Source organism: Sprattus sprattus, assembly GCF_963457725.1.
Source record: "Sprattus sprattus genome assembly, chromosome: 2".
Taxonomy (NCBI): Eukaryota; Metazoa; Chordata; class Actinopteri; order Clupeiformes; family Clupeidae; genus Sprattus; species Sprattus sprattus.
The window spans coordinates 17638859-17660791 of NC_137921.1; the positions used below are offsets into that span (position 1 = coordinate 17638859).

Consider the following 21933-nt stretch of genomic DNA (forward strand, 5'->3'; position numbering starts at 1 on the left):
TGCTACCATCGCTTTATTTGAGTTCACCTGCCTTGGAAGCGTGACTCCAGTGCAGCATCGTGTGTTGTGTATCGAATATTTTAACTTAAAACAATTGAGCACGACATTTGGGGTTTGGTTAATGTAGCAAAAGGGTAAGTATTTTACCGTTCACAGAGGAGTACTTCTATGTCGAGCGTTCAGCGTTATTTTAAGTAAACTGCAAGAAAAGGACTATCTAACCGTTGGTTAGTTCTGTAACGTTAGACACCTATGGTGATTTGATGATGTTGCTTTTTACACAAGACTGCAGTGGGCATGTGAAAACATCCAAAAATAATATTGATATACCCTTCGATACGGTAGAGCACCAGAACATTGATGTAAAAATGATACAATCGCATTCGAGTAACTAGTTCATGTTCATAGTTTTTAGTTTGGCTGATGCGTGATCAAATAATGCAGCTAATTTGATTCGACTCATCACGTTGTTGTTGGCACGTAGGCACTGTAGTCAGAAGGCAGTTGGAGGTTTTGTCCCCTGTAGCCTAAGTCATTAAAACAGCTTTCCACTGAAATCTGGTTTTTCCCCTCTCAGAGCTTCCAAGTCAAGAGATGTCGCTCATAGAAGACATCGTTGATGTACTGCAATGTGTCCTTGAGTATTTTGGAGTTCCTGCTGATATGGTGAGTGAAACGAATCCTAGATCCTTCGTGCAATAAAACATTTGATTACGATTTAAAAGGGGTCTTGGAAACAGCAATATAACCTCTGTTTACAGTTTTAAATGAAAATGTACCAATAACAACATGACTTTTTCAGCTTGTCCCGGTGTGGGACAACCAACTCTGCGGACAATATCGAAGCATCGTCCGGATGATAGGCACTAATTTGCCCCTGAATCCTTACCCCCGAATCCACTTCCAAGTAAGTGGCGGTGTTGCGGAACTCTTGGTAAAGTACCCCGTACGCGGAAGCATAACTTCCCTCGCAGTGGATGCTAACGTGTATGGTTGTTTTTGTGACTAGATTCCTTTGCAAGCCTATAAGAGACATGGGTTTCTTGACATCAGTGTGGACAGTCCAGCGATTCCTTCTTTTGCTGATGTCCGCTGGATAGCTGAGGATGTGGAAGACCACTTCGCCAAATTCAGGTTGGCTCTTTCCTCCAATTTCAGAATTTAATGCAGAACATGTATTTTCAGGTACCTTACCAGTGTTAGCTACCATTTGGTATCAGAAGCTAATATCCACCACCAAGTTTTGCATATCTGATATTCCTGGTGGTGTGCATTTTTGTTTTCTAGAAATGCTGCTTCGTTGAAAAGATGTCAGGTGCCTCAAGTGTTTGTTACACCCCCATTGGAGATGGTTGCAGGCCCAGTGTCTTTGACATCTTCCACCCAGCTAAGTGGCAGGATGGTGGGGCAAAGGACAAACCCTGAGGCCCTAAAGAAGATCTCAGTCCTGGAGGAAGAGCTGATGAAACTGCGTGCACAGATTGCCATGATAGTCACTGCTCCCTCAGGTACAGAGCTCAGTCTGATGACTCACATTGTGTGAATATAATATATGTTTTGTGGTACGTAATATAAGTATGATGTGATTTTTACGATTCACCTATTGACTTAGACATATTGAAGACAGGCTTTGTATAATGTAGATTGAAGGCTACGTTTGAGGTGGAAAAATTCTTAAACTAGAATTGGTTTGATTTAGCCAATTCCATTGCTGGCTTAGGGAAGAGGAGTTTGAATAAATAATTGATTAGATACATGTGGGTCTGTTGTCCTCTTTCTTTTTCCTCAGGTCCCTCCTCACATAAGAACGTCCCAGTCTCCCCATGTGGATCCCTGCTCCCACCTCCTGTTCAGACCTCCACCCCTCGAGCTGTTCCTCCTCCTCCGCCCCCTCCTCCACCTCCACCTCCTCTTCCTGCCTCTGATTCTCCAACACCCTCCGCCCTAGAGACCTTGAAACAGAGGAGAGCGGCGGGCAGAGGCCAGCCCAGGAAAAGTGAGCTGTCTATGGGCTCAGCCGCCACCAGTCACCCTTCCATGCTGGATGTCCTGAAGGACCTGACCCAGGTCAAACTCCGCACAGTGGAGAGGTGTGCACTTATACAGTGGTGATACTTGTTTAGAAAAGCACTAGGTTGTGGAGAGATTACAAATGCTTTGACATTAGTTTTTTTGTACAATAATAATAATGGGCTATTCTTATTTACCATCTTCCTCATGCTTAATATTGGACAGTAAACCCATCCCACCCATAACAAGTAGCACATATGGAGTTGATATGAATATAAATCTTGTTTGACTGATTCCTTTCTGGTCAGGTCGCCTGGGGGAACCCCAGTGAGGAAGAGGATGTGCAAGGGCGCCCCGTGTCCGTCGGACCCCGCAGCTTTAATTGCAGAAGCGCTAAGGAAGAAGTTTGCGCATCGTCAGCGAGACGACTCTTTCGATAAAGAGAACCGATCGGCTGAGCTATCGCCCTTCGGAAGTCCTGAGGCTCCATGTGTGAGTGGCGTAACACTCTGCTCTCACAATTGTCATTGGCTTATGATCAGGGGCAAATGCTGCTTCAGTAGACTTATTAAATATGCATAAGGAGCAGTGAAAAGAGAGTGTCTCTCAGTATTCCTTTGTAGAGTCTGGAGTAATACTTTGTCTTGGCGAAGTAACTGCTTTAGGTAAGGAAATAATTACTTACTGCTCTTTTGTGACTTGTGTGGGTAAAACCTAAATGTTTCTCATTTTGAAACCGTACAAAAAGCAGGTTTCGAGGAGCAGTAGCAGTGGCAAAAACAGGCTTTAGATCATTCTTTTAGATTCAATTGAATTCAAATGAATAATCTCGAGGCGCTTTACAGAGCTCTGGGCCAACAAATGTTGGCTGAATGACAAAGTGTTACGTAATCAATGTGGAATTAATAGTTAGATACTTAGTCTTTGAAACACACAGTGGATGTTTGGCAGCACAAAGGAAGTGTGGGGCAGCCTCATCTTGAATAATTGATTTGTAGTTGACACAGATAGTAGTATCTTGACTATAAAACGTTTTGATATGAACAATCTGCTTTTTGTCTACCATCTCCTATATGCAACATTGCTCAGAGAGTCTTCCCCTCTCTCACTCAATGGCTGTTTGTGAGTCATTTCGAGATGTATGTGTTTGTATGGAATGCAATTGGATTTGTGTGTGCTATAGAGTGGTTATGTAATATAAGGATCCTCACGTACACAGTGATGTCATGCTCCCAGCTGGGAGGTCTGTTCTCTGTTCCATAGGCTTAAAAGAGGAGTTCTGTCCTACTTAAAATCCCTGTACTATGATTGGTACTTGTATTTATTTATTTATTTATTGTTTGTTTGTTTATTTCCTCCAGTTTAGGGGAATAATCAGGGCAAAAAAGATTTTTGTTTTTTGATTTTTGTTCATTAATCAGATAGGACAGTGAAGGTTTTAGACAGGACATGAGATGGAGAGAAGAGTGGAAGATTGGGATCGGGAAATGACAACGGGTCTGATTCGAACCCGTGTCCCCGTGGGCGTTCAAGCCTGTATAAGGTCGGGGCTACTGCTTGAGTCACAGTGCCCCCCATGATACGCATGATTGACAGGACAGTGACTCCTCCCACCCCCTGCAGGATATTATCTAAATGAAATGCATCCTGGGTAGGGCTATCAGCCAACATTAGTTGTTACTGGTCCTATATTTATGTTGACACGCATGGCATGGTTGTGTGTTGTGTGTTGACTTGTTTATTTCTTTCTCCAGATCCCTAAGCACATAAGACGCAGCCAAGGACGAATTCACCTCTAACCTCTTGACTCACCAACAACCAATCATGTGTCTCATCTGACTACTGCATACCTCAGGTGCTGCTTTTGGAGTGCTTTTTTATGTTTGAATGGTGTTAAAGGGGCTGCTTAGTTTTTTTTCTACCATACCCCATGTGCTTGTGTGCTCCGGTCCTGTTTTTTTGTTGATTTGGTGTTTGTTTACTCTGGGGGTGTAAAGTTCAATAATGCAGTCATTTAAGTGATTTCAACCTATGCTGTTTTCTCTTTCCCTTTTTACTGTAGAGAGCATTTTTGTAAAGCCTTGCAATAACGGATTCTATGATTGCTCTAAGATGCAGTGACCGTACTGGTCTGCTTGGTTGAAAGCTTTGTAAATATGTCAAAATGTAAGTTATAAATTGTATATGACTTCATGTAATAGGCTGTGGATTGAGTGATGCATAAAATATTACCACCTTGGAAACAAGTAGCACATAGGAGAAACAGCATGTACTCCCTTCAAGAGAGGAGATTCATGAGGATATATGTAGAGGGCAACAAATTTACACTGAGTACCTTTCAAGACTTTGCTCAAAGAAGCCCTGAAGTCATCTGGTGTGAACTCTCTATGAGGTTGTTTTCAATGTCTATGTTCAATCCAGGCAATATTCTCTACCAGTGGGCATCTTTTTCTGCAGATCTGTAGTACGTTTCAAAACATTGAAAACAGACTGTAATTGTAGCCCTAATCTATGCAAAGACTTTGTCTCGGGTTTATATTGTTTCTTTTCTTTCTTTGCTGTTCTTGGCCACTCCTGTGCTCTCCTTGGAAGTGTGCGCATGGGACAGTCATGCATGTTGGCCTGCAGCATCTACTGCGCACTCCCAATGTCGCAGATAACGGCAGCTAAACTGATCTCAGTCCAGCAAGGGCACCTTCTGTTTACTTTTTACCTCCAAGGCAACCACACTGAAAAACAATGCTGCAAATGGTGCTAATGCATAGGGTTTTGTTGCGTTCTGTCTTCTGCCTTATTCTGGAGAGCTGTAGCTATATTGGTGGATGACCATCTCCTATTTCTCATGCTGTCAGAACTTTCAGATCTAGAACTACCAGCTGTGGAATGAAGGACTGGATATAAACTGTAAGTGGTTGTGTGTGTCTGACCTGCCTCCTGAACTTGACTTCTGATTAAACTCTCATCTTGGGTTCTGTGAGAAGAGGAGAATCATGTTTGAGATTGTGATTCTGCCTGACTTGTGAGAAGTTTGCGAGAAACGTATGAGACTGTGAGTCTGGGGTTAGAGATTGTGTGTGTGTGTATGTGTGTGTGTGTCCATGCGTTTGTTTGTGTGAGCGAGAGACTCTAGCAGATGCTTTGTTGACACAGTGCTTGGCATGCTTTGAGGATTCCCACGCCCTGCTTGGTTTTGAACGTGTGTGTGTATGGGTGCTGGCAGACCCTTTCTCTCCCCCTTTTTTTTTGCACATTCTGCTGTAACAGACAGGCTCCTGTCTGCTGTATCCGGCAGCTAGACCTGTTCTTGCCTATTTAAACGTTTATATCCTGTCCTTAATGTCCTTCTGTGGCGGTCTTGTATGAGAATACGGACTATTTGAGTACTTTGTTTTGCATGTTAATTTAGATTCTATCTCAAAAGTGTGAGGCTTGTGTATTTCTCCAGCTGTCCAGTGTCTGTCTTTCTATAGAAATAAAAAATATTGTTGCTGCATTTTTCAGTGTCTAGGAAGGGGAATGGGGGTAAACGAGGTGTGTGCTCTGAAGAATTCAATTAATTGTCGCTTGTAAAATTTTATAACATTTTTTTTTATTCATCACAGTGTATGAAGGTCAGTTAGATAGTAGTCATGGGTGTACTGTAACTTGAAAAGAAAAAGTTAACATCACTGACATTTGGACCCAAAGGGCCAGATTAACTGAAGTTTACGGCCTGTTGACAACTTAAGCACAACCCAAGTGTATGTTTAAAAATCTTATAGGTATAAGAATAACCCTCTTAACTTGTAGGATCATATAAGCGTTTTTGAAAGTATTATAGACTTTAGCGTAGGGAACTACACTCATGGATGTTTTTCACCAAGGCCTTCAAAGTTTATCCAGTCTCATGATCATCTCTACCTCAGTACCGCACAGACACAAATTTGTCCGGAAGACAGCACTCTATTGGGTCAAGGTCACCATGACAACAGTCACCATTGAATCCTTTCAGAAATCTGAGAAAGGCAGGGGGTAAAGAGCTCAAACAGAAACATCCAGAGAAACCTAAACAAGTGTTTGGCTGTGGGAGAAAAATACCCTGACTGATTAATTACCTTGTGAGATTATCAACCGTTTGACACTTAAATGAAACTGGATCTGTCCTCACAGTGCTGAGTTTCACTCTTGTTTTCACAAAGATTAACACCTGGATAAGCTCAGGGTATAGTATTGGCTTGCTTAATAAAGTTTGCAATAAAAAATAGTGTGTATAGGTGTTGAAGATATAGATAACATAAAGAGCCGGTATAGAGCAGTTAGGGAAAGTAAATTACATTAACTTTGTGTGGTGGCAGTAGAATGTAGTTTGGAGGCAGTGCCTGTTAACAAAATCAGAGAAAGATCAATGGAAGAATTTACACCACTTGGTAAAAAAGATATTGGCTGATGTTAAGGCTTGTAGCTTGGAACTGTAATCATGTGTCAAAGAAACAATGCAGAGAGAATGGAGATGTCGCTCTGCCTGGATCTCTCTTATGCCTTGAACCAATGGAAGTAATACATAGTGACATAAGAACCAGGGTCACAATATACAGTGGCTTGCAAAAGAACCAGGGTAACAATATACAGTGGCTTGCAAAAGTAATCAACCCCCCTGAAAGCTAACAGCGTTTTCTGGTTTACACAAGATACTTAGACATATTTTCCCAATCCGTATTTTCATTGTGAACATTTATGCTGCAGTATATTTAAGTCTAAATAGGTTATGTGTCTACTAAAATAAAATGTAAAACAGTTCTGCTTGAAGTATTCAACCTCTATACAGTAATACAGTCAATACTCCATCTGTTGCCATAACAGCCTTACGTCTTTTGATGTGAGACAGTACCAGCTTTGTATATTGTTCTGCAGTGTTCTTCTTGGTAGCACTTCTATAAAACATCTAGATTGATGGGATAGTGGTCCTGGAATGTAGTACCAATGATTCCCATCTGATTTTGACCCGGGCTTTGACTGAGCCATTCTAGAATATTCACTTTACTGTATTTGAGCCACTTCAGTGTCACTTTAGCCTTGCACCTAGATCATTATCCTATGGAGTATTTCCATTCATTCTCCCTTCTATTCTAAAGTTTCCCAGTTCCTGCAGATGATAAATAACCCCACAGCATGATACCATTGCGATATTGTTTTGGATTGGGTTGGTGATTCGTCAGGCATTGGCGGTGTTAGTTTTACTTACTTATTTATGACTTATATTGCGCCTGTGTATACTACAGCATAAATGTTCGCAATAAAAAGACTGATTGTGGAAATATGTGTAAGTCGCTTTTGTAATTGGGAAAATGGTGATGACACTCAGGGGGTTAAATACTTATGCCAGCCACTCTATACTGACAATAAACAGTAACACAACAGTGATCCTTGAAGATGTATGTTTCTTTTCATAGATTCCTCCTCTCTTTCATCCACTCTCTCTCATGTCTTATCCTAGGCTTCTCTTAAAAAGGCTGTACAGTGGAAAGAATTTGAAAGTTAAAATCGCTTATCATTTACTGTCAGTGCGAGCTGTACAAAAAAAAAGGTAAAATATAAAGGAATGTCTTTATTTTGTTTTAAAGATCCTCTAGAAAGGGCATATTCATCTGCACACTTTGTATGTCTTCAGATACTTCCTGTTTCGGATTATCTTCAATCTTGTGCAGTCTAGCAGACAATTTTTACTTCTGGTTCCCTTTAAAAATGTCCTTATGGTGCATCCAGTGCTGCAGTGTTGCATCATGGGTAAACACACGTTTGAATGGCTCTTCATATTCTCCCCAGACAGAATCCATTAAAAACTATGGAAGTGTTTTTTTTTTCTTAAGAAAATTAAAAAAGAAAAAATCCCCCAAAAGATGCATTAGTCAGAGTTGAAGTTGAGGTTTTTGGTTTATTTGGCTTCATTTCTCTGCTTCTTACTCCATCTATGATCAGACTTGGTCCTCCATCCGCAAGGGTGCACTAAACCCTGCCTGTAAAACTCCTCAAAAAAAACCTCAACGCCTTCAGCTGACAGGAAGCTACAGGGAAGAAGTAGTGAGGAGCAAGAGAAGGAGGTTTTGAAAAAAGTGCCTCCTCTGAAAAAGGCCCTCTGGAGAGGAGGTTCATGGCGTCCCAGAATCCTCTGCCCCATCGACTTCCTCCTGGAGTGGAAAGCCGGGCTGCGGCTCCTGTCTGAGCTGCCTCCAGCACGCCTTGTTCTTCCGCAGGTGTCCCATCATGCTCTCTGTCAGCTCGCTGCCGTCGGTAAAGCGCATCCACTCCTCGAACAGCGGCTCTACGATATAGGAGATGAACCCTGAAGAGGAAGAGGAGGGAGAGGGCAAGAGGCATGATGTGAATTACGTTTGCGGAGGGGTTGGGGGGGAGGGGGGTGTTTGAGAGAGAACATATGTCTACCAACAGCACAAGGGGCTTACAACTCTTTTGATTGATTGATTGATTGATTGATTCACTGATATACAGCCATGCAAGAGATACAATTAAGACTGGGATAAAACAAACAGGTCTTTTGATTGATTTGAAAGTAAACTAAGATAAATTGAATGTATTAATTGATTTGAAAGTGTGGGCAGGTTTTAGCTCATGGTCAACACATACAGTATACTGATGAAAATGTATATCTGAATGGAAATCAAATGTGCTGTGTCTGATGACTTTCCTGTTGTAAATGTTTAGACGGCAAGAAAAGGAGATTTCACTAGTGTATTTTGGTTCATTAGATACCAGGGAAAGCATATGTCTATCTTGTCTCTTGGTGTTTACATTGTGAGATATCAGGAAAAGCCTTTCACTACTGTGCCTTCTAACCTACAGCGATTCAATGTTGCTGATATACTAGAGAGATGTGATGTCTGCAATGTCTGTTGATCTAGGAAGAGTTAATATGTGGAGATATCACAATAAGAACACAGGTCTACTATATCTGCTAACCTGAGTATGGTGCTTATATGCATAGCAACATGGCATCCCTAATTATCTGAGTCTTTTGACCTTAACATACAAGAGGGAGAGTGCAGATATGCTGTGGCCATTTTTTGGGGGGAATGCACACCATTTCAAATATCAAAGGACAGTTTGCAGACACCTAGGGACTCACCAATCTGAATGGCTGAAACTGAGTCGGACTGTTGATTACAGAGAGGACTGATCTCAAGGTCAAACTTGCGCTCAAGGTCGCCTGTGAAGAGTGAAAAAAGGGAAGTAGACACATTAGAGATGTCCAATGACAGACCACATAATGCTTGAGGGATAGGATATTTGAGTTGATTTAGTACACTCTGATCTTTAAACAGGGACTTAATATCATTCCCTTGAAAGCAGGAAATGGACAGAGCGGATCCTGGTAGTCGTAACCCACCATCCTGCGTCTCTTTTTCTCTCACAGGATGTGCAATACCAAGTCCTGACATTGGGGGGAGAGGCAGGACAACGGACAGGCTTCATAAGCGTTACTGTTTGTGGCCATGCTCAACGTTTCCTTGTCAGTGAATAATAGAGAAGCTAAAAAGAAACTTTTATGTAAGAGGTTCAGTCAAATGTAGTCTACTCTGGGGTAAAATAACATAGTACAGTCAGCTGGTCATGATCACAAAATTAACCCCTCCAGAATGATACATGATCCATGCTCTTGCAGTCCTGATGTTATCCTTCACTTGGCAAAAGTTGCAAAACAAAACATTCCAAAAATATTTTTGGACTACTTTTTTGTGATTTCAAGTGAAGTGAAAATCTCCACATTTATGGAAGCATTATAAAGTATATACCATACAGTAAGTAATTTTCTTCTGGACAGTAAACAGGTGGTAGGAATGTGTGTGTGTGTGTTTGTGTGTGTGCGTGTGAGCGGAATTGTCCTCCCTGGGGTCATGCAGGCCTAGTATTATGCCATAAAGGGCTCGCAGGCCACTGGAAGTTTGGGGTTAAACCCTGTGGGCTGTTTGGCTGACGGAGGGAGGGCGAGGGTTAATGTTTGACCGATGTTCTGTTCAGTTTTGTCATTGTGTTGAGGCAGCCTGCTCGTCTCCATGGCTTCCTGACACAAAGAGGGACATGGCACACTTTCTCTCACACACACACACACACACACACACACACACACAGGCACATGTACGCACACATGCAGGCACGCGCACACATATAGATGTTCACACACACCCAACTGGGCACAATGAAGATCTTTCTAATCTGTACCCACCCAATTTTCTACTGACTCAGAGTCTCATACAAACACAGACTTTGTGTTTGATGTGTGTGTGTGTGTGTGTGTGTGTTTCTTCATCCCAATTTCTACCAACCAGCAAGGAATCCAAAAAGTTTCAGCACCAGTTTACAAAGTCCAGTCTATATCTATGTATGGGCCTTCTGGGTATTTTTACACACGTGAAGAATCAATTCTCTGCCACACTTTTGCCTTTCAAAAGCATATCTAATGATTGTGTGTGTGTGTGTGTGTGTTTGTATGTGTGTCTGATGGACCGTGGTATGTGAGTGGGCCAGGCGTCAGCGGGAAATGCTCCCTTCCTGTTTGTCGGCTCATTTCCTGTGTCAGCACCTCCAGCGCCATCAGAGCAGAGAGGAAATGACGACTGGAGGTGGCATCCTACACACACACACACACACACACACACACACACACACACAAACACGGATACCCAAACTCCAACACACACACACACACACACACATGGGCAGACAAGATACACATGGGCAGTAAAGATACATGCATACACACACATTTGGATGGATTCACATGCAGGCACACAAACACACACACGGGCAGACAAGATACACATGCACACACACACACACACACACACACACACACACACACATATGGATGGATTCACATGCAGGCACATGCACTCACTCTCACACACAAGAACACTCACACACACATGGAAACTCACACACACATGGAAACTCTCACACACATGCTTAGGGATGGACATAGACACGCAAATGCACACACACACACACTCACACACACACTCCTTCTCACTCTCACTCTTGCAGTGAAATGACTGGCTGAACTCTCACCTTGCCTATAAAACTCCTCACAGACTCTCTCACTCCACTGCCTGCTCAGCTCCCACACACGACACGGGTTACAGATGTCAGCACACTTCAGGGCAATCTGAGAGCATGGACAGAAAGAGGGAGAGGGAGGGAGATGGGGAATGGGAGAAGAGAGTAGGGAAAGGGAGAGATAGAGAGTGGGAGAGGGAGATGGGTGGTGGAGGAGTGAGTGAGAAAAGGGAGGGTGGAGAAGAGAGAGGGAGAGGGTTGGGGAGAGATGGAGAGGAAGAGAGAGAAGGAGTGAAAAAAGGAGAGGGGGAGAAATATAAAGAGAGTGAGACAGAGGAAGAACAGAGAAAGAGAGGTCAGAAAAAAATGGGGGATGTTTATATATATACAGCCGCGGAGAAAAATTAAGAGACCACTTCAAAATTATCAGTTTCTCTGGTTTTACTATTTATTGGTATGTGTTAAAGTAAAATGTACATTTTTGTTTTATTCTATAACCTACTGGCAACATTCCTACCAAATTTCAAATAAAAATATTGTCATTTAGATCATTTATTTGCAGAAAAACGACAATTGGTCAAAATAGCAAAAAAGATGCAGTGTCTTCAGATCTCGAATAATGCAAAGAAAACAAGCTCATATTCATTTTTAAACTACACAATACTAATGCTTTAACTTAGGAAGAGTTCAGAAATCAATATTTGGTGGAATAACCTTGATTTAAAATCACAACTTTCATGTGTCTTGGCATGCTCTCCACCAGTGTTTCACATTGCCGTTGGGGGACTTTATGCTACTCCTGGCTCAAGACTTCAAGCAGCTTGGCTTCTTTTCATGGCTTGTGACCATCCATCTTCCTCTTGATCACATTTCAGAGGTTTTTTATGGGATTCAGGTCTCGAAATTGGGCTGGCCACGACAGGGTCCTGATCTGGTGGTACTCCATCCACACCTTTACTGGCCTGGCTGTGTGGCATGGAGCATTGCCCTGCTGGAAAAAACACTTCTCAGAGTTGGGGAACATTGTCAGAGCAAAAGGAAGCAAGTTTTTCTTCCGGGACAACGTTGTACTTTGCCTGGCTGAGGTTTGTAAAAGACCATAAGGATTGAACCAAAGCGGACTGGAGGTTCTTCTAAGTTCGTCTTCTCTGATGAGTCCAATTTCACAGTAGGTGCAAGACTCTGTGGCTTGTAGGCCTCTCCAGGTCTCCGTCTAACCATCAGACGACCATGTGTTGGGCAAAGCTGAAAATTGGACTCACTTGCTTCCTTTTGCTCTGACAATGTTCCCCAACTCTGAGAAGTGTTTTTTCCAGCAGGGCAATGCTCCATGCCACACAGCCAGGCCAGTAAAGGTGTGGATGGAGTACCACCAGATCAGGACCCTGTCTGGCCAGCCCAATTTCGAGACCTGAATCCCATAAAAAACCTCTGAAATGTGATCAAGAGGAAGATGGATGGTCACAAGCCATGAAAAGAAGCCGAGCTGCTTGAATTCTTGCGCCAGGAGTAGCATAAAGTCACCCAACGGCAATGTGAAACACTGGTGGAGAGAGCATGCCAAGACACATGAAAGTTGTGATTTTAAATCAAGGTTATTCCACCAAATATTGATTTCTGAACTCTTCCTAAGTTAAAGCATTAGTATTGTGTAGTTTAAAAATGAATATGAGCTTGTTTTCTTTGCATTATTCGAGATCTGAAGATTTTTCTGCAAATAAATGATCTAAATGACAATATTTTTATTTGAAATTTGGTAGGAATGTTGCCAGTAGGTTATAGAATAAAACAAAAATGTACAGTTTACTTTAACACATACCAATACATAGTAAAACCAGAGAAACTGATAATTTTGAAGTGGTCTCTTAATTTTTTCCGCGGCTGTATATAAATGTTTTATACCTCTTGGTGTCATGTTCTGTTGGTATTTATGAAATGGCTGTGTGTCTGTGTATGTTTGTGTGTGTTCGTCTGTGTGTGTGTGTATGTTTGAGTGTGCGTGCATGTATGTGTGTGTGTGTGTGTGTGTGTGTGTGTATGTATGTGTGTCTGTGTATGTGTGTGTGTGTGTGTGTTTGTGAACGTGTGTGTGTGCTAACCTGCAGTATGAAGTGTCTGTGCTGCGTGTCCTCCAGGTTTAGATCCTGCTGGTCCAGGTGTGCTCTGAAGCGGGAGAGAAACTCATTCTGGCGGCTGATATCTGTCGCCAGGATCAGGGAGCCCAGCTGATGTTCGATATCCTGCCTGCAACACACACACACACACCAACATGAAGGCCAAATGCTTACTTGTATTTAATTGTGAGTAGATCTGCCTCTGATCTGTTGTTCACTGTCTGTGAAACTATCACTAGGATAAAGGCTACAATTTGATATTTGATATGTGCATTGATTATATGGCTCCTCAGAATGTTGCAAAAAGTTCAATTGATTTGATATGGCCCCCACAATGTTCAGAGTTCTGATATTTCTTTATATTGACCGTTGTAAAAAAATGAATGGCAGGTGCAAACAGGTTTTGCACACACACACACATCCGCTGCGCGTCTTGTCGGATTTGTTTTCCTATACTGACCGGAGAACTATACATTATCCATTACATATTATATTATCATGATTATTGTTTATTATGTACCACCATGCGTGTGTATTGTTTGTATGTATCCTTGTTGCCCTACGTGTACGTGAGTCTGGGTGTAGTTATATATGTGTGTGTGTCTGTGTGTATGTGTGTGTGTTTCTGTGTGTGTGTCTTACGTCTCTTCCGGTGGTAGATGAGACAGCAGGCCTGATTCCCTCAGCATCCCCACCGTGGAGCGCCAGTGATGACTCTCCAGCACAGAGGTATTCTACACACACACACACACACACACACACACACACACACACACACACACACACACACACACACACACACACACACACACACACACACACACACACACACACACACACAGATGTAAATAAACACACACACACAGCCTTTACCCTCGATCCATACATAACTGTCTTTTTCTCTCTGTGGTATACATTTCCCATAATCATTTGCTCTTCAGTCAATCTCATATAGTGTTGGTTCTCTCTCTCTCTCTCTCTCTCTCTCTCGCCTCCTCTCTCTCCCTCTCGCCTCCTCTCTCACAAAAACACACTATCCTTCTCTCTTTGACATGGTAGTGGCTGGCGAGGTAAATGAGGTGTTGATGAGGAAAGGTTAGTTCTCTCTCTCTCTCTCTCTCTCTCTCTCTCTCTTTATCTCTCTGTCCGTCTCTCTCTGACCTGGTAGAGGCTGGCAAGGTGGTGTTTGGTCTTGATGAGGAAGGGTTGATTGACTCCGGGGTGATCCACATCATGAGCTGCGGCCGCCATCAGAGCCAGGAACATGTCCAGAGGGGTCAGGAGTTCCGCCAACTAAACACACACACACACACACACACAAACAAATGTATGCACGCACACACACACACACACACACACATACATACACACACACACAAACACAGACACAGACACAGACACAGACACAGACACAGACACAGACACACACATAAATACAGACAGACACACACACGCACACACACAATCACAGACACACACACACAGAAAAAGAGGATCAGGCATGTGATTGGCTGCAGGGATATGGCGTTCTCAAGGTCAGAGGGTCAGGCACACAGCAGACTCATCTGTAGAGTTCAAGTAAAGGTCGGCTAAGCCAGACTGTGACCAACAACACACTGTTCTTCAGCGCTCTGGGCACAAAGCCTTAATTTTTAACTCTCTCACACACACACAAACACACACACACACACACACACACACACCCAAACATACACAAACCCACACATACACTCACCCACACGCACACACACACACACACACACGCACACACACACACACACACGCACAAACACACACACACAGTCTATCTGTTATCCCTGTTAGACCACTAACTGGGGAAAAGGTTGTTTTGGGGACTATGATGTTTGTCCTTTAGCTGAAGGATCAGACCTTGTTTGTGTAACACCGAGAAAGAAAGACAGGAGACAGCAAGAATGAGAGAGAAAAGATCAACAATAGAGATGGAGATAGACGAGGGAAATTGTGAAAAAGGGAGAGAGAGTGGGAGTGAGAGTGGTTAAGCTTGTTTACCTTTGGCTCTCTCAGGTAGCAGTACATAGCCTGAGTCACATCGGCAGCATGCACAGCATTGTGATAGGGATTCTGGGAATGGTAGTCTTCTTGCACCATCCCTGTGGTAACCACAACATGAGCCTTTAGCACCACTTAGCCCCACTGTTCCCGTGGGAACAACTCAGAAACACGTCATTCCCCAAACAGCTTCAACAGGGTAAATTCTTAACATCAAAGCAGAAAGTAAGTGTGTGTGTGTGTGTGTGTGTGTGTGTGTGTGTGTGTGTGTGTGTGTGTGTGTGTGTGTGTGTGTGTGTGTGTGTGTGTGTGTGTGTGCGCGTGCGTGTGGCAGAATTTACCTAAAAATCTGTGCAGCTTGACCATGTCTAACTGGAAGTGCTGAATGAGGCCATACACGTTGAAGAGGTGGCACATAAGCGTAACCAAGCTGTTTCCTGTGACACACACCCAGAGACACATACGCAAACACACACACACACACACACACACACACACAGACACAGGCATGAACAACTACACATTATCACCTAAAAAAGTGCACAGCCTTCAAATCCCCAAAATCAGGTGACACATTACCATTGGTAAGTCGATCGAACAGGAAAATGTCAAAGCTCCATGTTCCAACCTTTGATAGCATGTGCTGCAACAGAGAGAATGACACATGGTTTCAGTTTTAAAACCCATTCCACTGGTTTAACTTTTATGTATGTTTGTACGTGTGCCATGGTGTGTGTGTTGTGGGTACCGTGTGTGAGTATGTGTTCGTGTGTGTGCATAGACTCACCGTGGCCTGTGCATGGTTGTCATTACTCAGCAGATGTAAAGAGGTGTAAAGTGCTGTAAAGAGGTGTGTGTGTGTGTGTGTGTGTGTGTGTGTGTGTGTGTGTTTTTGTGTAGACTAACCCCGGCCTGTGAATGATAGTCGTCGTCCAGCAGGTGTAGAGAGGTGTGTGGGGAGAGGCCGGTGAGCAGGCGGGAGGCGTGGCAGTACCTCTGGAAGCTTAGTAGCCTCTTCAGCTTACGCCTGCTGCCTGTCTCTCCCTGCTGGGTAGTGTCTACACACACACACACACACACACACACACACACACACACACACACAAACACAGAGAGAGAGAGAGATACAAAGACAAACAGTCACATACAGACAGGGACACACACACAGGGACACAAAGGGATATGCATCCATAAATGCACAGGCATAAAGCACAATACACCTATATTATACTCATACCTCTCTCACCCCACCCCCAAAGACGGCAGGTAATCACGGCAGGTAATCACAACCACCTTCACCGACCACACAAACACGAGTGCCATATCGCTTGAATATACTGATATCAGTGTAACTAAACAAGCTAAATGATCTTTGTCCATTTCACTGTACCTAATAATAACATAATAACAGTCAAAACAGGAGGATCTTTTCTTTCTGGAGTCAGTGTCCAGTGTGGTTTATAATGTAACCGGAGGGTAGACCGAGTGACTTACTGTTCAACAACCGCAGGTCTATGAGCGGGTAAGAGCCTCTGCGCTCAGACAGAATAACTGTGTGCCCTCTCAGTCTTCCATCTCCTGAAAGAGAGTTGGAGGGAGAGAGAGAGAGGGGAAGAGGGGGAGTGAATGGGGAGGGAGGGAGATACACAATCAGAGAGAAAGAGAGAAAAAAAATCAATGGAATTGCCCAGACTTTCACAGTGACACAATCTAGGGCAAGTGTAGTGTTCCAACCCAACAGGAGCAGACAGAAGAGACAGAGACCAAACAGGGGGCTCACTGAGAAAGCAGGGCAGATCTGTTGGTGGGAGGAATGTGTGGGAGTAATGTGGAGGCCTGTGAGTCATTTGCTGGAGTCGGACACTTGGAATGACATCATGGGAAATCGACTGTGCCTTCTGACCGGAACAACACGGAAACTTTCCAACTGAGAGACACCACCCCATGACATCTCATAATCCCTCATGTAAATCACTCAAGTGTGCAGGAACAAGCACGACTACACACACACACACACACACACACACACACACACACACACACACACACACACACACACACACACACACACACACACACACACACACACACACACACACACACACACACACACACACACACACACACACACACACCACACACACACACACACACACACACACACACTCAGAACCACAAACACTCATGCACAGCAGCACATGCATGCACACGCATATACACACACTCAGAAACATGCAGGTATACAGAGACAAATGCAGATATACGCAGTCAAGAGACTCATTTCACACATAAACTGTACCCTGCCATTATACATAAGAAGAAAGATCCAACCTCAGTATACAATTGCTTTTCTTTGCCATAGTTCAACATGCATGATTTGTTTTGATATGAAATGCCTAATGCAGAACTTAGTTGACCTATCACGCTTACACACACACACACACACACACACACACACACACACGCACACACACACGCACACACACACACACACACACACACACACACACACACAGTTGCAGCAGCTGTGTTTTTGATATGTTGACTCATCAGCCGGTTGGTAGTGCTGAAAGTTTAATGACTTTCTAATCTCTTCAGAGATAAAGAGACACACTCAAAAATCACACGCACACACACACACACACACACACACAAACACACACGTGTGGATGTGCCAATGGATTTACTCTCAAGTGGATGGATAAGTTTACACACGTGTCTATACCCCCTAACACACACACACACAAAAACTTGGAATTTAGTGTGTAGATGCTTACGTATAAGTAGATGGAAGGAAAGAACGATTCAGTTCCGTATACACTTTTACATGCACAGACGCCTCCACACAAACACACACAGAAACACACACACATACAGTACATACACACACACATGCATGTACATGCACACACTCCTAAACACAAACAAAATAAAGCACACCCATGTACACACATCCACAGGCATGTATGCACAAGCATGCACACACACACACAAGCAAACACACACACACACCACAGACGTTTGCACAATCATGCATACACACACATGCTTGCGCTCGCGCACTACTCACAGAGGGACATAAACAGACCAGCTTGCACACACACAGGCACACACACACACACAGCTGTTTGCTTGCGTCAGAGGAACTGTAAATGTTACAGTTCCCACACCCCCTCAGGGATTAACTAATACAACCAACACTGAAGTAGACTGAGAACACACACACACACACTAACTCAGGCACACTTAACACACACTCACACACACATACTAACACAAAAACACTAACAACACACACAAACACTAACACAGACCTATACTTTTCAATAACCTTTTCTCAGAGTTTCTTAGGGTGATCTTTGGTCTTCATGGTGTAACAGTAGCCAGGAATACTGATTACTGAATACTGACCAGTGAATGGACCTTCCAGACGCAGGTGTCGTTATACTACCATCACTTGAGACACATTCACTGCACAATGATCCCCATTTCACTAATTGTGAGACTTCTAGCACCAATTGGCTGGACCTCTGTTGAATTAGGTCAGTCTATATAAAGGGGGTGAATACTTATGCAATCACTTATTTTCGTGACATATTTTTATTTAATTTACATAACTGTGTAGAAATCAGTTTTCACTTTGACATTAAAGAAAGCTATTTTGTGAATTTTTTTGTCCAAAAAGCCAACTTATATTGACCATGACTGATTTATAAAAGCCATAAAAGGGTAAAACATCCAAGGGGGTGAATACTTATATAAGGCACTGTATGTGCCTATGAGGCACACAAGAATAGTCCTCATTAAGCCTTACAAGGTACACCTGATCTTAACTGGTGACGTGTATAAAAGAAATCTGTTCAAAGAATCATACAACACACCTTCAACCTCACCACCATGGGCAAGACCAAAGAGTTGTCCAAGGATGTCAGAGATAAGATTGTAGACCTGCACAAGGATGGAATGGGCTACAAAACCACTGGCAAGCAGCTGGGTGATAAGCAGACAACTGTTGGTGCAATTATTAGCGAATGGAAGCAACACCAAACAACTCTCAATCGCCCTTGGTCTGGGGCTCCATGCAAGATCTCGCCTCGTGCAGTATCGGTGATCATTCGAAACGTGCAGGACACGTGACAAAGATTCTCAGCGAAGCACAAGCACAAGTTTCTCACTAAAATGTATTTGCAAAAGCACTCAGTTCAATGCAACAATGTTTAATCTTCAAACTTCAGTTTTGACAGTTTAGTGCTGTGTATTACATATTTTTTTCAATCAAAAATGCTTTGCGCTGGTAAGGGGGTACTTGGCTGAACAAATATTTCACAGGGTGTACATCACTGAAAAAAGGTTGAGAACCACTGATCTAGATTGTCACCATCCTAGCTAGCTAGATAGATACCTCTCCAGTCTCTCGCAAGAGACGGAATACAAAGAATCTTTGTAGGTTATTAGCTAGCCTCAACTATTATATACAGATATTACCTAGTGGTGAAAGAACACGACTAGTCTACAATGTTGTGCTGGTTGCATTTAATGAATAGGTCGTGGGGTTTCTAGTTTTTTTTTATTGAGGCCTGCTTTTGCTTCGATTATTGTTGTGTCCCCTTCATTGTCGATCTTAATATTTTGGATACATCCTTCCACTACATTATGCAGTCCCTTTTGCCTCGATCTAGAGGAAATCGCGGAGATATTACTCCAAAAAGAATCACTCACAGATATAGATTTGTTAAACCATTTTGTTAACCTTTTGTTAAATCACATATTTTATTATATGCTACACCTCAAGGCACCTTTGTTTTCTCTTTAAATTAGTGTTAATACGGTAGGCCAATCACTTTTATTTCATTGGGCCTAATGTGGTAAAAAGAAAAACACTGTTAAATGACTAAGACAGTTATTTTGTATTAAGTTAAGTGTTGTACTACTGCTTTATTTGAAGGCTTGTTGCCCTGTTGATTAAAATAAATAGGTCAAAAATATATGTTTATTGTGTTTGACTGTTCAGTACTGTTCATATTCATTACATTTAAAAGCAGACATAAAAGTTACTTAAAAGTTACTTTCCCTAGTAACTAATTACTTTTGAAATACAGTAACTGGTGAAGTAATTCAATTACCTTTAAAAGAAGTAACTAGAAACTGTAACTAATTACTAATTCTCAGTAACTTGCCCAACACTGATCATTAGTTTGGCTACACTAGAGTGTGTGGGAGTGCGTAGCTGTGAATGTGTGTGAGGCAGAGAGACACATACACTTGACATGCATATTCAGATCCACAGCACACACACACACACATATATATATATTCAAACATACACACACACAGATACCCACAATCGTGACAAGCAGGGCTATTTTCTTGTCACATTATGTCACTGTATTGGTTTTGAGGGCAAAGAAAAGCAAGTAACCTGAGTTGATCTCAACTCTGCCATTATGAGAGCAGTTTCTTCCGCCACATTTGTTCAGAGTAAACACACACTGACACACGCACACACGCACGCACACACACACATACGGTCCACAGGGGGCTAAGTAACAGCCTGTAGTCACATTCATTTGTTGGACGTGAGGCTCTTGATGCGACAGATTCTCACAGACCAAAATGATTCCAATGAACATTGTTCAGTCTCCTTTCAGAGATGCTCAGAGACAAGCACTGAAGGTAAACACACACAAACACACTCTAAACATCCACTACAACACAGGGTGACCAAGCGATACACACCGACACACGTACACCCACACACACACAGGTCAACCTCAAAGCCAGACAGACTAAGCTATGTTGCTTGCAAAGATGCAAAACAGACAGAAGGATTTAATAGAACGCCATCTGACCATACTGTAATAACACACATGCGAGTCCACGCACAAACCCACACACACACACACACACACACACATACACACACACACACACACACACACACACACACACACAGACACAGACTCACACACACACACAGACTGCGGCAAGCTGTGATGCAGCACTGTGACCCAGTTCTGGAATCATGACATCAAACTGAAAATGGCATCAGATGGCTTCTGCAGCATGGGCTTATGTATCGTTTACCACATTCACAAACAATCACACACACACGCACACACACACGCACACATGCACACACGCACACACACGCACATGGACCCTCACAAAGCCCTTCCCCATTTTTAACATATTTATACTAATGGACTTGCTTTAATTACAGCATTAGGCTCAAAGTGGCACTCATGCAGACAGAGAGTTTTAAAAGGGAAAAAAGGAGAAAATGTTTGCATGAACATAAATCTGCTGTCTCACACACGCATACACACACACATCCACACACACATACAATTACGCACAAATACCCCCCCCATACACACATTCACACACCTCACACGCTCTCTCTCTCACTCACACACACAAACCGCCCTTATACACACTCACACTTGACATTACTAGCTCTACCCCTCTCTCTCTCGCACACACACACACACACACACACACACACTTACTAACAGACTCACACCTCTCACACTCACAGACTCAAACTCCATAACCCTAGTTTCTGTCTCTTGACAACTCATCCTGTCCATTGGGTAAATGGGTTATTGTCTCCCTGTGTGGTGGAAGTGGGTCAGAGGAGAGTGAATCAGCATACATGGCTCCGGGTACACATGCGGCACACACATACACACACACGCACGAGCTTATACATACATAAACATGCATACAG

The 21933-nt window shown here is 42.9% G+C and overlaps 2 protein-coding genes across 3 annotated transcripts in view; one reads left to right on the top strand and one right to left on the bottom strand.

The window, feature by feature from the left end:
• Positions 1–594: 594 nt before the first annotated feature.
• mtfr2 (mitochondrial fission regulator 2) lies at positions 595–3809 on the top strand (the record flags this gene model as incomplete). Its single annotated transcript, XM_080833413.1, has 7 exons — positions 595–666; positions 803–907; positions 1010–1134; positions 1288–1508; positions 1790–2090; positions 2319–2502; positions 3765–3809. The coding sequence occupies 7 exons, from the start codon at positions 595–597 to the stop codon at positions 3807–3809; spliced, it is 1053 nt and encodes a 350-aa protein (XP_080689539.1).
• Positions 3810–5580: 1771 nt separating this feature from the next.
• The window catches only part of LOC308383186 (3',5'-cyclic-AMP phosphodiesterase 7B-like), a 33532-nt gene continuing 17179 nt past the window's right edge, over positions 5581–21933 (bottom strand). For both annotated transcript variants that reach the window (XM_080860804.1, XM_080860803.1), the window contains 11 exons: positions 16698–16781; positions 16110–16261; positions 15783–15846; positions 15545–15640; positions 15204–15304; positions 14334–14465; positions 13815–13906; positions 13158–13302; positions 11071–11167; positions 9131–9211; positions 5581–8329 (listed from right to left, as the gene is read on the bottom strand). In XM_080860804.1, coding sequence (XP_080716930.1) covers positions 8136–8329; positions 9131–9211; positions 11071–11167; positions 13158–13302; positions 13815–13906; positions 14334–14465; positions 15204–15304; positions 15545–15640; positions 15783–15846; positions 16110–16261; positions 16698–16781 — 1238 coding nt within the window. In that variant the 3' untranslated portion in view covers positions 5581–8135. The remainder of the gene's footprint in view (positions 8330–9130; positions 9212–11070; positions 11168–13157; positions 13303–13814; positions 13907–14333; positions 14466–15203; positions 15305–15544; positions 15641–15782; positions 15847–16109; positions 16262–16697; positions 16782–21933) is intronic.